At 35.1% G+C, this 14,592-nt stretch overlaps 1 protein-coding gene across 1 annotated transcript in view; it reads right to left on the bottom strand.

Annotated features, from left to right (window-relative positions):
- The window catches only part of LOC141392055 (uncharacterized), a 47,152-nt gene extending 36,294 nt beyond the window's left edge, over window positions 1–10,858 (bottom strand). The window contains 2 exon segments of the mRNA XM_073964993.1: window positions 9,832–10,497; window positions 10,571–10,858. Of these exon segments, the coding sequence (XP_073821094.1) occupies window positions 9,832–10,034 (203 nt within the window). The 5' untranslated portion in view covers window positions 10,035–10,497; window positions 10,571–10,858.
- Between the last annotated feature and the right edge of the window lie 3,734 nt (window positions 10,859–14,592).

A 14,592-nucleotide genomic window follows, 5' to 3' on the forward strand; every position in this document is an offset into this window, starting at 1 on the left:
TTGTATTTTGCAATTCAAGGGATCTACCTTGGGCCCATCTATGAAAGACACATTGAACATAACAGCCCACTGTGCCAGAACTATAAAATATGGGCGGATGAAACCAGGCTCAAATTAAAGGTCTCTCGGATAGCTATAAGTCCATATATAGGTTTTATTTGAAAACAATTTCAGAGATTTGTACTGTGCGATTTAAGGGATCTACCTTTGGCCCATCTATGAAATACACACTGAACAGCCAAGTTTCGTCCGCAATTTTAAAGGTATCTAACATTTATAACTTTGCCCGTACCTTGTATTAGTTAACACGTTCGCGGACGTGAATGCTATAGCATTCTGATGCAAAATGACGTGAATGCTATAGCATTCACATTGTCAGCCAATTTTTGTTCATTTACTTGTATACAATCTTAAGTTTTGGTGATTAATATACATAATACTATTTATTTCAACAAGATACATTCTATAATAAATAAAAAATAATAATCAATAATCAATAATTAATAAATAAAAACAAAAAAACTAATTTCGAAAATAATTGGGTGTCATTTTTTTCACCTCTCTGAATATTACTATTTTTTAAAACCGGTTAACCGACACAAATAACCGGTTTTTTCGATAACCGAATATAACGTTTTTGGCGAAAACCGGTATCGGTTTTGTAACTCAAAACCGTATAACCGGTTTCGGTTTTGGACACCCTAGCGAAGACACATTCTCTCACGTATAACATATATATATATAACATTTTTATAACAGTTGGTAAAATCGTTTTTGAAGAATATATGTTTTAAACTATTCCTCAGGATCTAAAAAAGATACGCACACACGGAAAGTAGCGGAAAGCGCAATGGACCCATTGAGGGGCCCTTCAGGGTAGAAATATATGGCGTATGCAGCTAACTAAAGCATTGGCTCGGCTATCAGAAAATGCTGATAACTTATGGATTGTTTGTAGAAAGTTAAACAAAATCGACCGATGATTAATTAAATGTCTTCATATTAACAGATGAAGCAAAAACATTTCAGCTAGGATTAAATGGAGAGCGGACGAAACAAACTCAGTTGCGATTGAATTTAATGAAGAAATTTCATAATCTGTGTTAATACAATAAAGTTCTTATTATTCTTGTTTTACACAATAAATTCTTTTTATTATTTTGGGATAGTTTACAATGGCTTGCATTTTTATTGCATCTTTGAAATGCATAAAAACACATTCCGAAGAGTGCCTTTAAATTCAATCCAAAGCACTGTATCAAAACACGTGCTTTGGATGCAAATTGGACTGCATCCTATCTACCCTAAAGGGCTAGTTAAAATGCGATGTGTGTGAAGTTATATTGGAATTTATATTGGAAAAAAATAAATTTATTTTTAGCAAAGACACAAACCGTCAACAGGGTGATTCAGAGAAACATCTTTAATTAAAATTGGAGAAAAAATTGAATCGCAAATTTTAATTTATGGTCATTACTAGTAAAACAACTATAAAGTATAAATAATTCTGAACAAAATGAATGAAGAAGGTATAAATATGTGTTTAATATATATCAGAGAGCTGTATTGAAAAAGGCACTGAACAAAACAGCCCACTGTTCCAAAACTATAAAAAATGGGCGGATGAAACCAGGCTCAAACTAAAGGTCTCTTGAATAGCTATCAGTCCATATATAGGTATTATTTAGAAACTCAAATAAAGGCCTCTCGAATAGCTATCAGTCCATATATTAGTTTTACCTGAAAACAATTTTAGAAGACTGTATTGGACAGGGAAATATACGTGATTTTTGTTGTTGTTTTGTTTAAGATGTTCAAAGAAATATTCGTGGATTTTTTAAAGAATATTTTGAAGGGAATGTTCGTGAATTTTTAAAAAGACTTTCAAGGAAATATTATTTCAAACAAATAAAAATAGAATAAATAAAAACAAAAAGAAAAAATATGCTTCAACCTGAAACTCCGCCAAGGCTCCTAAATTGGAAAACCAGACGCTCAACCGACTGAGCTACTCCATTCTTTTATCGAATGTGAATTAAAGTCATATTAAAAAAAATCTAAAAATGTTGTTTACAGGGGTGACACGCTAGTGGTTTTTTGCAATAACAGTTGCGCCAAAACTGTTAAGTCAACGTTTATATAGCATCTTTTATAGTTTTGGGACAGTGGGCTGTTATGTTCAGTGTGTATTTCATAGATGGGCCCAAGGTAGAGCCCTTAAATCGCAAAGTACAGATCTCTGAAATTGTTTTCAAATAAAACCTATATATGGACTTATAGCTATCCGAGAGACCTTTAATTTGAGCCTGGTTTCTTTCATCCGCCCATCATTTATAGTTTTGGCACAGTGGGCTGTTATGTTCAGTGTATATTTTATAAATGGGCCGAAGGTAGATCCCTTAAATCGTAAAATACATATCTCTGAAATTGTTTCTAAATAAAACCTATATATGGACTGATAGCTATTCAAGAGACCTTTAATTTGAGCCTGGTTTCATCCGCCCATCTTTTATAGTTTTGGAACAGTGGGCTGTTTTGTTCAGTGCCTTTTTCAATATAGCTATCTGATATATCGTCGTTGTCATGCTTAAGTGTTCCATACGCCATTTTTGACATTTTGAGATAAAGGTACCTTACAAGGTTTTGAACCATACTCTTTCAGATTTTTTGGTCGGTTTTTCTCTATCTCTTATAGTTTCTGAGATATTCAGATGCCAGTATGTATGAACATTTTAGTTCCATATCCATGTCGTTTGGCGTATGGAACAAAAAGAGACAAAAACAAATTGTTCCGCACCAAAAATGATGGCGTTTGGAACAAAAAATTGCCCATTTTTGCCAAGTTATGGAAAAGTGTGGCGTATGGAACAAATTGTTTTAAAGCACTTGGTTTAAAAACTGAAGAATAGTAGTTTCTAAATCCAAATATTGTTGAATATTGTATTGTTATATGAAAACGAGAATGTATCAATCGTTTAAACAAAAAATCCATAGTTTAAAGACAAAATTTTGATGTAAGTCCACAAAAATATACGCAAAAACGTCCATTCGACTTGAAGCTAACCGACTACAAAAATGGTATTATAAGAAAATCGCGTTTAAATCTTTTATGTTACCTTAGAAATGCAAAATATCAATCCGTTTTGTCCGATCGAAATTTTTACCACAAAAAATAGTGATAAGTGGGGGAAATCCCTTAAATAAATGTTTTAATAAACCTATAATAATGGTCCTTATTGTATTTATATGAAAAAAAATAAATTTTTCATTTAAAGTCCTGATTTTTAAACTCCACAGTAGCACTTCATATAAGGGAGGTGGAACACGATTGATAAAAAATGTTTTGGTTGAAATGTGACAAAACGTGTTCCATGTGACACAAACTGCCAAAAACATGAAAAAAAGATTACATGGAACAATTCACCAACTTTTTGCAATTATAAAAAGTTCCCATAACTTCTAGGCTATCACAGATATCTGACTAAAATAAACTACAGAAATATTGTATGAGTTTAGTTAAGTAGAACAGAGCTCTTAAAGTATTGGATTATTGCACCATTTTTATCCTGTATGGCCTTAAATATTAACTTCAGTTTTTCTCGAATCAGGCAAATGGCGTATGGAACACTTAAGCATGACACCGACGATATATTAAACACATATTTATACCTTCTTCATTCATTTTGTTCAGAATTATTTATACTTTATAGTTGTTTTACTAGTAATGACCATAAATTAAAATTTGCGATTCAATTTTTTCTCCAATTTTAATTAAAGATGTTTCTCTGAATCACCCTGTTGACGGTTTGTGTCTTTGCTAAAAAAAAAAATCCCCCAATATAAATTCCAATATAACTTCACACACATCGCATTTTAACTAGCCCTTTAGGGTAGATAGGATGCAGTCCAATTTGCATCCAAAGCACGTGTTTTGATACAGTGCTTTGGATTGAATTTAAAGGCACTCTTCGGAATGTGTTTTTATGCATTTCAAAGATGCAATAAAAATGCAAGCCATTGTAAACTATCCCAAAATAATAAAAAGAATTTATTGTGTAAAACAAGAATAATAAGAACTTTATTGTATTAACACAGATTATGAAATTTCTTCATTAAATTCAATCGCAACTGAGTTTGTTTCGTCCGCTCTCCATTTAATCCTAGCTGAAATGTTTTTGCTTCATCTGTTAATATGAAGACATTTAATTAATCATCGGTCGATTTTGTTTAACTTTCTACAAACAATCCATAAGTTATCAGCATTTTCTGATAGCCGAGCCAATGCTTTAGTTAGCTGCATACGCCATATATTTCTACCCTGAAGGGCCCCTCAATGGGTCCAATGCGCTTTCCCCTACTTTCCGTGTGTGCGTATCTTTTTTAGATCCTGAGGAATAGTTTAAAACATATATTCTTCAAAAACGATTTTACCAACTGTTATAAAAATGTTATATATATATATATGTTATACGTGAGAGAATGTGTCTTCGCTAGGGTGTCCAAAACCGAAACCGGTTATACCAAAAACGTTATATTCGGTTGTCGAAAAAACCGGTTATTTGTGTCGGTTAACCGGTTTTAAAAAAATACTAATATTTTTAATATTGCATTACAATTGTATTCTTGAATTAAACTAAACTTAACTAATACAAGGTACGGGCAAAGTTATAAATGTTAGATACCTTTAAAATTGAAAAATATTTTGTGTAAAATGTAGATTTGTGCCAATCTTGTTCAATTGAACATCGTTTGTATGTGTATACGTAATAGCACACGTTAATTTGTATGACGTTACTCATACGTTTTGGAACTAGCACAGAGAACTAGGAACAATTTAAAAGGAATGTTTGGTCCGAATTTTCCGATGATGTCTAATATTCACTATGATCAGCCTTATTAGGCGAAGTCTGTGCATATTTAACACGATCTTTAGTCGAATGTCAGGTTATAAAGGGTAACGATAAAAAAATGTGTGTTTGATTCAGGCATTTTACGATAATTTGAGTTTGACAAAGCAAGAATCCGGACTTAATAAAAGGCAAACTTAATTGGTACACAATTTTATATTTGTAAGGGCTTTTACTATTCTTAGAACACAAATTCTCTCTTAATTTTCCTGTCCCCAAATAACAAGTATATTATGGGATAATTATATTATATTGAAGTCTTTATAATTAAATTGCTCTTTGCAGCACATTAAATTATGATAAATTTAGAACTATTTTTTACCTATTTAACAAAATCGCTTAAAACCGGTTTTGAACATTTTTGAAAACAGAAACCGGTTTTATAAAAAATTAAAAATTTCGGTTAACCGAAAACCGTTTTGTTTGGAGAAGCCGGTTTTTTGGCTAAATGTGGTGGTGGTAGTGATGGTGGTTTTTCAAAATCGTTTTTATCTTCAAACACATACATTTGTCGATAGATGGGGTTAAGCTCTGTTACGATATCAAAAAGCTAAAGCAATATAATGATCATAACTATGATTTCAAAATTTTACTTTTGGATGTTTTATTCTTCATGTTGTCCTTTTGCTATATTTATTTTTGATTTTTTTTCTCTTAGCATGTCGCTTTTATACAGCAACGTACACATTATTTGTGAACTATTTGTATATCAAATGCATTTCTTCCAATCATTACATTTGTATGTCTTTGTAGTGGCGTAGGGTATAATTATATTTTGTATACCTACCTATGTATGTATCTTGTCAACACGTTCAATTTTCTTATATTTCAGACAATGAACTATAATAAAATTGCAAAAAAAAAAAAAACATTCACATAATTTTACTTTCAAACAAATATTTTAAATAATATTTTCTAAGACGTGCCATTTTGATGCAAATGATAGGCCACCACTGTAGGTATGTTCGCTATATTACATAATTGAAAATTTTCATACATAATTAGCATCATATTTATTTGTTTTTGAGTTGTTAACAGAAATAGCTTTATATTCAAACGACCTCAGATAACCCGTAATAATAATTCAAACTCTTGAGACTTGCCCAAAGAGTAGCAGCATTATCTCTATATTCTAGACTATCAGTCACTTATGATATTCTTCATTATATTTAATTGCTCTACAAAACGATCAATATCAATACTTGTCGAATATATTCAATAACTGGATTTGTTTATATTATTTGAATTTGTTTTTTTTTATATATAAAATTATGTTTCAAATTAGTGTTAAGCAATATCAAAAAATATATATGTATTTGTTTATTTCCTAATGATAAGAAGGCACATTTGAACTGAAATGTACGCTTACTATGCAGATATGTATTTGGAACAACAAACTTGATAACAACGTCTTTATAGACTATAATAAAGTGATAAGGCATACATACTAGCATACGTTCAAATAATCCGGAATATAGTGCTTAGCAGGGACGTAAGCAGTGCCACCAGTTTGAAAAATGTTCATACATTTTTTTTTTAATTTTTAGACCATTTTACATAAGAAATGTATTAATACATTACCAAGTAGTAAGCTTCTAGCGAAAATGTTTGCCTTTAAAAGGGGAATTCAATATTATACTAATGCACATTTGTCGTACCGTAATTACAACCTAAGTTATTACAACTGTTGATAGCAAAATATGAAGTATATTTCCCATTTTTTTTTTTTTTCAAAATTCAAACTTCAGTGGAATAACACTTGCAAAGACCAGGAGGATCCCTACAATCCCACGGCAGCGGGTTCTTTGTACCGGATTGACCCGGAACTACACAACATCATTGTTCCGGCCAGCGGCTGCCACCTCAGTGTACATATGTTTGTATTTGTTTCGTTTTTCTGTGTTGGGAGCAGCATATCCCGGAATGCCTGCTCCGCATCCTTTTGGTCCGTGTCGGGACGGAGGAAAACCCAGGACCAATATATTTGTGCTCGGTTTGTCACATCCGCATCTTCACCCACATCCAGCCTTCGGTGAGATGCAATAGATGTCAGGAGTGGGCGCATCTAAGGGGTTGCTCTGGACTTCTCCACGTGAGGGAGTACTGCAGGGACTATGTTGCTGCATGCTGTGTGAATACAGTCCCCAGTGAGTCGTCATCGGATTACGAAACTCCCTCGTCGTCTGATTATGAGACTCCCCCGCATTCCCCTCGACAACACCAGCTGTTGTTGTCCCAATCCCGGAAAATGCATGCTTTTTGCAATTTAATTGCAATGGACTCCGAGGTAAGATCGAGGAAATAGTAGATTCCATGAGTCGGAGGAATATCAAGGTCGATGCGGTGCAAGAAACCAAGCTCAACAACAACTGTAGCTTACAACTTTGCGATGGTTACAACTTGCTAAGGAAGGATCGCATCAGAAGTGGAGGTGGGGGATTAGCTTTCCTATTGCACCAGTCTGTCCAATACAGACCTATCTCGCTTGAGCCTGTCTCTAATAACCCGTACATGGAATGTATGGGGGTAGCAGTCAGGTGTGGAACTGCCGAGATAGAGGTGCTGAACGTATACATCCCACCGAGAAATAGCTGTATCTCAGATTACGTGCCTAACATTAGCCCGCTTTTGGAAGGTCATAATCGTCTGGTCCTGGGGGACTTTAATGCACATCATGAGATGTGGCATTCGGCCCTCGGAAACGACCAGAGAGGTACAGCGCTGGCTGAGCAGATTGACAGCTCTACGTTTTGCACGGTCAATGAGGACGCCCCTACCAGAATTAAAGGAGAGTGTCACAGCTCGCCAGACATAACCATCGTGTCAACTGGTCTGACAAATGACGTTACCTGGCAACCCGTCACGTCGTGCGCGCACGCCACAGCTATCTGCGACAAACTGAAAAGTAGGAACAAGGTCCTCAAGTCCCTACCCGGCAGCACTTGGGGTGCAAATAAAGAAACCTTGTTGACCACATATAACGCGATAGGTCGGTCTGTGGTAAGCTATGCGGCGCCAGTCTGATCCCCGAGATTATGTGATACGAATTTATAAACGATTTCAAAAATTTACAACTAACGGGGAAGGTGTTTCTATATGCTGATGATATATGCATCCTATATCCCTATTTTCATGAAACAGTTTTGAAACCATATTTAGAAAGAGATGCAGCGTTGGTTTTGGAATACATGAGAATCAATAAACTTTTCATTAACCCTGAAAAAACGAAATTAATGAGATTTAAACCGCATTCCAGGTTTAATAACAATTTTAGTATTCAAATAAATGAGAAAGAGATAGAAGAAGTGGATACTTTAAAATATTTGGGATTAACTTTTCAGAGTAATTTATCGTGGGATCAACACATACAGCATCTGAAACACAAGATTGCCCCAGCTATTGGGTTGCTTTATAAATTTAAAAATAAATTTGATGCAAAAACTAAGTTTTTAATTTATCAAGCACTTGTGCAGAGTCACTTAAATTATCTTGCTGTCATTTATGGCTACAAAATGTCCACTGAACTAAACTCGCTTCAGAGAATGCAGAATAGAGCTCTAAAAAATGTGGCAAATTTGTCAGTTACCTATCCCACGCAAGTCTTGTTTAAGGAAGTTTTTCCAGACATATTGCCTGTTCATGGTACTTATAAATTGCAAGTTCTGTTGTATATTTTTAAATGTTTGAACAACATTGGCCACCATACCATAACCTTTTCTCGAAACCACCATAGATTTTTAACTCGAAATAGAGACAATTTATAAGTAGAATTCTGTTGACTCTATAAAGCCTACATGGCGCTGAGGCGAAAACAAACTATGAATTGTACATAACTTGTTATTTGAAAATATAATAAAATTAAAAAAAAAAAATATATTGGAAAAAGAGTCAAACTTGCCAGAATGCCGCCCTGAGAACAGCAACAGGGTGCCTCCTCAAATCTTCAGTGGACCATCTACATGAGGAGGCAAAAATCCTTTAGCAACACAATGTGATGCTTTCGTGCAGTACCTGTGTAAGCCATTCCAATCACCATCTTGTGGGTAGGCCCGACACATTCAGGCAGATCAGGAATGATATCCATGCTCTAGAGGGAGAGGTCCAACGATACAGGAGAGAACCCCTAGATCAACAAGCATATCAAGCAGGTTTAAATAGTATTCACACGGATGCACTTGAAAATGTCTTAAGCAATTAAAGTGTGAATAAAGTCCTCGAAATACATCCCCCATCTATTGCAGCTGAGAAGCGTCAGCTGCCACGACAAACTAGAGTAGTTTGATTTTCTTGGCCCAAAATGATCGTTTTGATATATTATTTAAGCTCTGTAGACTCAACTACGCTCGGGATATTGCAATCGCCTAAATTCTTATTGGCCGGAAATCGACCGCGCCGGCCCGCACGACAAAAACACCTTTTCAACTGCCCAGCCAAATCTACTCATCTAACTCCAGTGTATTTGTGGATACATCCCATCGAAGCAGCCATTTTCCTGGAACTGGAGATAGACCCAGAGCCAGATTGAACAGAAGAACGAACATACAAACTTAATAACAAAAACTGTTACAACAACAACAGCAGGATGATATTCCACAGGGAGATAGCTGAGAGTACCTACCCTCTTTAATCCCAATATACTTTTGTAACTGTCCCCAACGAAAAATAGTGTTAGTGTTATTTTCGAAGTTTATACAAATAATTTATAATAATTGCTGTAATTTGGCATATCATATTTTTCAGGTAGAGGCAACTTTCTTTAAAAAATGTAATGTTGATATGCATAATAAATTTCTGTTTCCAAATAAAACATTATTAAAATATCTCTATACGTTTAAACGTTCTTTGTCCACTATTCTGAATCATTTTATCATTCTGCATCGGTTTCCGGAGTTTAATGGTTTAATCTTCTTATTCGGGTACTTACCAAAATAATATACGCAAAGAGTTTGCAATGAGCAGAGCAAAACAAACATGTAACGAGAATCCATCGGCGTCCTGTGTTTTTTTAATTTCCAAATACTGAGGAACATATGGAATGACACCGCCAATAACCATGGCTGAAGCTGCAGCCCACCCCACCACATGACCCACGGTCAGGCCCATTTCATCATTAATTATCCAATCCATGTTTGTTTATTCCTAGACCGGGTGAACTCGTGCTCGATTAAAGTCCCCTTTCACTAATGTGCGGGTGGCGATTTGTGGATGCTTTAGAGTTTCCTTCTGTCTGTTGTTGACTGCTTAGCGTTTAATGGGAAGATAACAGTTATCTGGGCTAATGTGCTGTCTTTGCCTTATCGTCTGGAAAATATTTTTGAGGTCGCAGATTCAGATTCTATCGTTCATTCGGCAATGACATTAAGTTGTTAACCATATGAAGAACAACATTGCAAATCGATAATTTCCTACGTTTGTTTGGTTTCCTCCTTTGCTGGTGTCGTTCTCTTTTGCTCGTCAAAAGACGGGTAGGTTGTGGTAGGTATTTCGTCGGCAAGAGATTTATGATATTGAAAATTGCGAATTGAAGAAGTATGGTATCAGAAATGCATTAGAGAAATGCTCTGGGGAAGCCTTTTTGTGTCTCCAAACACTCGTTATTTATTTACACAAATCAATCAATTATTACATATTATAATATGAGTAATATGTATTCTTATACATACAGATTTTTTTTATCCCGCAATCGCAATCACTTTGTTATTGTTGTATTGTACGTTCATTCACTTTTAAAACCGTGTTATTCGTGTTATTTGTCTGCGACGCGACATTCTGACCGTTGAAACAATTTATTCAACTTTTTAACTAAAATATTTTTGTTCATTTTTGCAAACTGCAAAAACCACAGCGCCCTACGTTTTTTGACAACGTCCGATACGCCAGCAATTCATTTTACGTTTTTTGACAACGTCCGAGACAGCAATTTCTCCTCTCACAGTTTCTCAACAACACAGCCACTTAGTCGACAAGCAACGCCGTCAATTTTATAAAGCCCTTTTCGATCTATAGATCCACACGTATGTTACCATAGCTTCGTTCCCGTACTTTTTAATGGTAAAACTCGTAAAAGAGAGAACTGCAAAAAATTTGTTGTCACACACAAGTTTTTTGAAATAGTTCGGGAACGGAAAAATGGAAAATACGTCAAAAAAACTGGAACAAATGTCAAAGTCGGCGTATTAGCCAATCAGACGCCGGCAACCATGTTACTATTTTTTTACTCGCCCAAATTTGTCGTGTAAAAAGTTTTTAAAGAGAGCGTCATTCAGCGCCATTTTTGTTTAAAGAGAAGTGAACATTTTACAACTTTTTTGTGTATGGGAACGCTTTTTCGAGTAAAATGTGTAAAAGTCGTAAAAATTGTAAAAACTTTTTAGTTCTGGAACACAGCTCATATCATAGATCATATGTTTTTGCTGTTGAATTAAATGATTCATTAGAAAAAGCCATTGAACTAGTTTTGCCTGCCGTCTAGAGTTGTATAGTTCATGAACGAACTAGTTCAATTGAACGATTCATTGAAAAGAGCGTATGAACTAGATCAGTCGATATAGTTCATTATAGTTCAAAGTTCACTGAACTATAATCGATCTATAGATCCACACGTATGTTACCATAATATAGATCATATGTTTTTGCTTTTTCTAATGAATCATTTACATTAGAAAAAGCCATTGAACTAGTTTTGCCTGCCGTCTAGAGTTGTATAGTTCATGAACGAACTAGTTCCATTGAACGATTCATTGAAAAGAGCGTATGAACTAGATCAGTCGATATAGTTCATTATAGTTCAATAGTTCACTGAACTATAATCAGTCGGTGACCGTACGTTCAACGAACGATTCACAATGTAGTTCAACATGTCGTTCATAAATACATAAAGTGACGGTGTCGTCTATGTTAAGGGATGCCTTCGTAATTTGATCAGTTTGTTTATGTTTTGGATCAAGGTAAATGGAATAGCTGTCCAAAAATGAAGATTTCTACAAAAACATAGAAACATTCCCACAAAGCTGAATTTTGGTGGAGAGCTAGGGTTGGCCATTAGAAGCAACGTCCTTAAAGTCCCCATCGATCCCATGTGTGCAAAACTAGTTATTCAGGGTCAAAGGTCAAAATTTAAGGGTTTTTAGGTTTTCGGATTTATTTTTTGAAAACGGTTGATCTAATCAAAAAGTGACTAAAGTAAATATTGTAGACAGAAAAATTATCTACAAGTTTGGCCCTTATAATTTTTTTCGTAGAAGGAACTATTCTTGAGATATAGCTGTTCTAAAAACACATGATTTTTGCTATTTCAATGTCAATTTTGACCGGACTAGTAGAAAAAAAGGGAAAACATAAAAAGAAACACACGCACGAAGCTTTTTCGCAATGACAATTTCTACACACACAACATAAGATTTTTTGCCAGCCACCTAAATGAAGGATTTTTTTTCTAAAATTAATTAATCTTTCTTTAAGAATGCAATAAACCTACGTAAATGTAATATTTTTGTTATGGAGTAGTTAAATTATATTAGTCTTTTGTTTGTTTGTATTTGGTGTATGTATGCGTTTTCATCAAACGGCCGATTAAGAGCCGGTGAACGATTTTTATCCGAATGATTGAACTGGACAGTGAACTATGAACTAGATTACTGACCTAGTTCAGTTTAAAGAGCTGAGCTATTGAACTAGATTGTACAACTCTACTGCCGTCCAAGACTCATTAATACAGGTAGATGCTTCAGAGCAGCTGATTGATCATAAACTGTCAAAACTAGTTACACATTTATACCCCGGTTACACTATTGAAGGTTAACCCACTGGGTTTAATAGATCCAGTGGGTTAATCTTTGCTGGTTACACTTAGCTTTTCGAGGATATAAACTGTCAGCTGATGTTTGTTTACGTATACATACAAAATAACTAATAAAGTCGTGTTTAACACTTTTACAATTTCTCGCAAGAGATATCGTCCCCTCTTTGCTCATATTGGTATATTTTACACACAGGGATACATTTTTGTATCAAGGTATCAAGCGTACTTTTTGTTAAAAAAGTGTCTAATGTAAAAAAATAAATAATTTTATGATTTTCAAATAACTTTAGATTTGTTAACTCCATAAAGTCTCATGCGACCAATCGTAAACGTGTAAAACACGACAAACTCTGTTGCAAAAACAGTTGCAACTTTTGGTACTTTTTGAGTAGAGTTGGATTTTTTTGCACAAATACCGAATACAACACTGTATTTTTGGTGGATTTATGCCGGATTTAAAATAAACCCAGTCGTGAGAGGATTTAATTTTTGTATGGCAAATCTGGTCAGATTTGACCAGATTAAGCAATAAATCCTCATAAAGTGGGTTAACCCGGCAAAAAACTGTAGTGTAACCGCACTATTACATCAAATAATAATCCAGATTATGAGGCTTGTTTACACTCATACTCCGAAATTCATTGGATTTCTCGAAGTTCTGAATTACACACTGATTAATTTTCAAAACAAGTTTTTGTAAATTTAATTTGTCGTTACAAATATACGACAATATAGATTATTTCGAAAATTATCGTAAAAGTGTGAACATATCGTATAATTTCTGTATAATACTTTGATGTCAATGAGTGAGCACCACCAGAACGTTGCGAATAACATTCGCAGCAGCCGCTTCAAACCTTGTAACAAAGCCGGAGATACTCGCGAAGATAATCTTGAGGATTGCAATCAACAATCCGGAGATGGTGGTGGAGATGTTAATGGCGTCATGGATGCTGGACAAACCTCCAAAGAGTTTTGGCGGCGGCGTCATGGATGCTAAACAAAACTCCAAACCTCCAACAAATAATTAAAAAAATTCAAAAATAAAATATAGAATTACTTTCAGAAAGGGACTATAGAAGCACCCCTTCGTTCAGAAAGGGACTATAGAAGCACCCCTTCGTTCAGAAAGGGACTATAGAAGCACCCCTTCGTTCAGAAAGGGACTATAGAAGCACCCCTTCGTTCAGAAAAGGTCTACAGAAGCGTCCTTTCTTTTAGAAATGCTCTATAGAATCACCTTTTCTTCCAGAAAGAGTTTATAGAAGCACCCTTTCTTCCAGAAAGAGTCTATAGAAGCACCCTTTCTTCCAGAAAGAGTCTATAGAAGCAACTTTTCTTTCAAAAAGGGACTATAGAAGCACCTTTTCTTTTAGAAAGGGACTATAGAAGCACCCCTTCGTTCAGAAAGGGACTATAGAAGCACCCCTTCGTTCAGAAAAGGTCTACAGAAGCGTCCTTTCTTTTAGAAATGCTCTATTGAAGCACCTTTTCTTCCAGAAAGAGTCTATAGAAGCACCCTTTCTTCCAGAAAGAGTCTATAGAAGCACCCTTTCTTCCAGAAAGAGTCTATAGAAGCACCCTTTCTTCCAGAAAGAGTCTATAGAAGCACCCTTTCTTCCAGAAAGAGTCTATAGAAGCACCCTTTCTTCCAGAAAGAGTCTATAGAAGCACCTTTCCTTTTAGAAAGGGACTATAGAAGCACCTTTCCTTTTAGAAAGGGACTCTAGAAGCACCCTTTCTTTCAGAAAGAGTCTATAGAAGCACCCTTTCTTTCAGAAAGAGTCTATAGAAGCACCCTTTCTTTCAGAAAGGGACTATAGAAGCACCCTTTCTTAGCACCGTTTCTTTCATAATGAGACTATAGAAGCACCCTGCACCCTT

This window comes from Musca autumnalis, unplaced genomic scaffold (assembly GCF_047663935.1).
Source record: "Musca autumnalis isolate F117 unplaced genomic scaffold, ASM4766393v1 scaffold_2, whole genome shotgun sequence".
Classification (NCBI taxonomy): Eukaryota; Metazoa; Arthropoda; class Insecta; order Diptera; family Muscidae; genus Musca; species Musca autumnalis.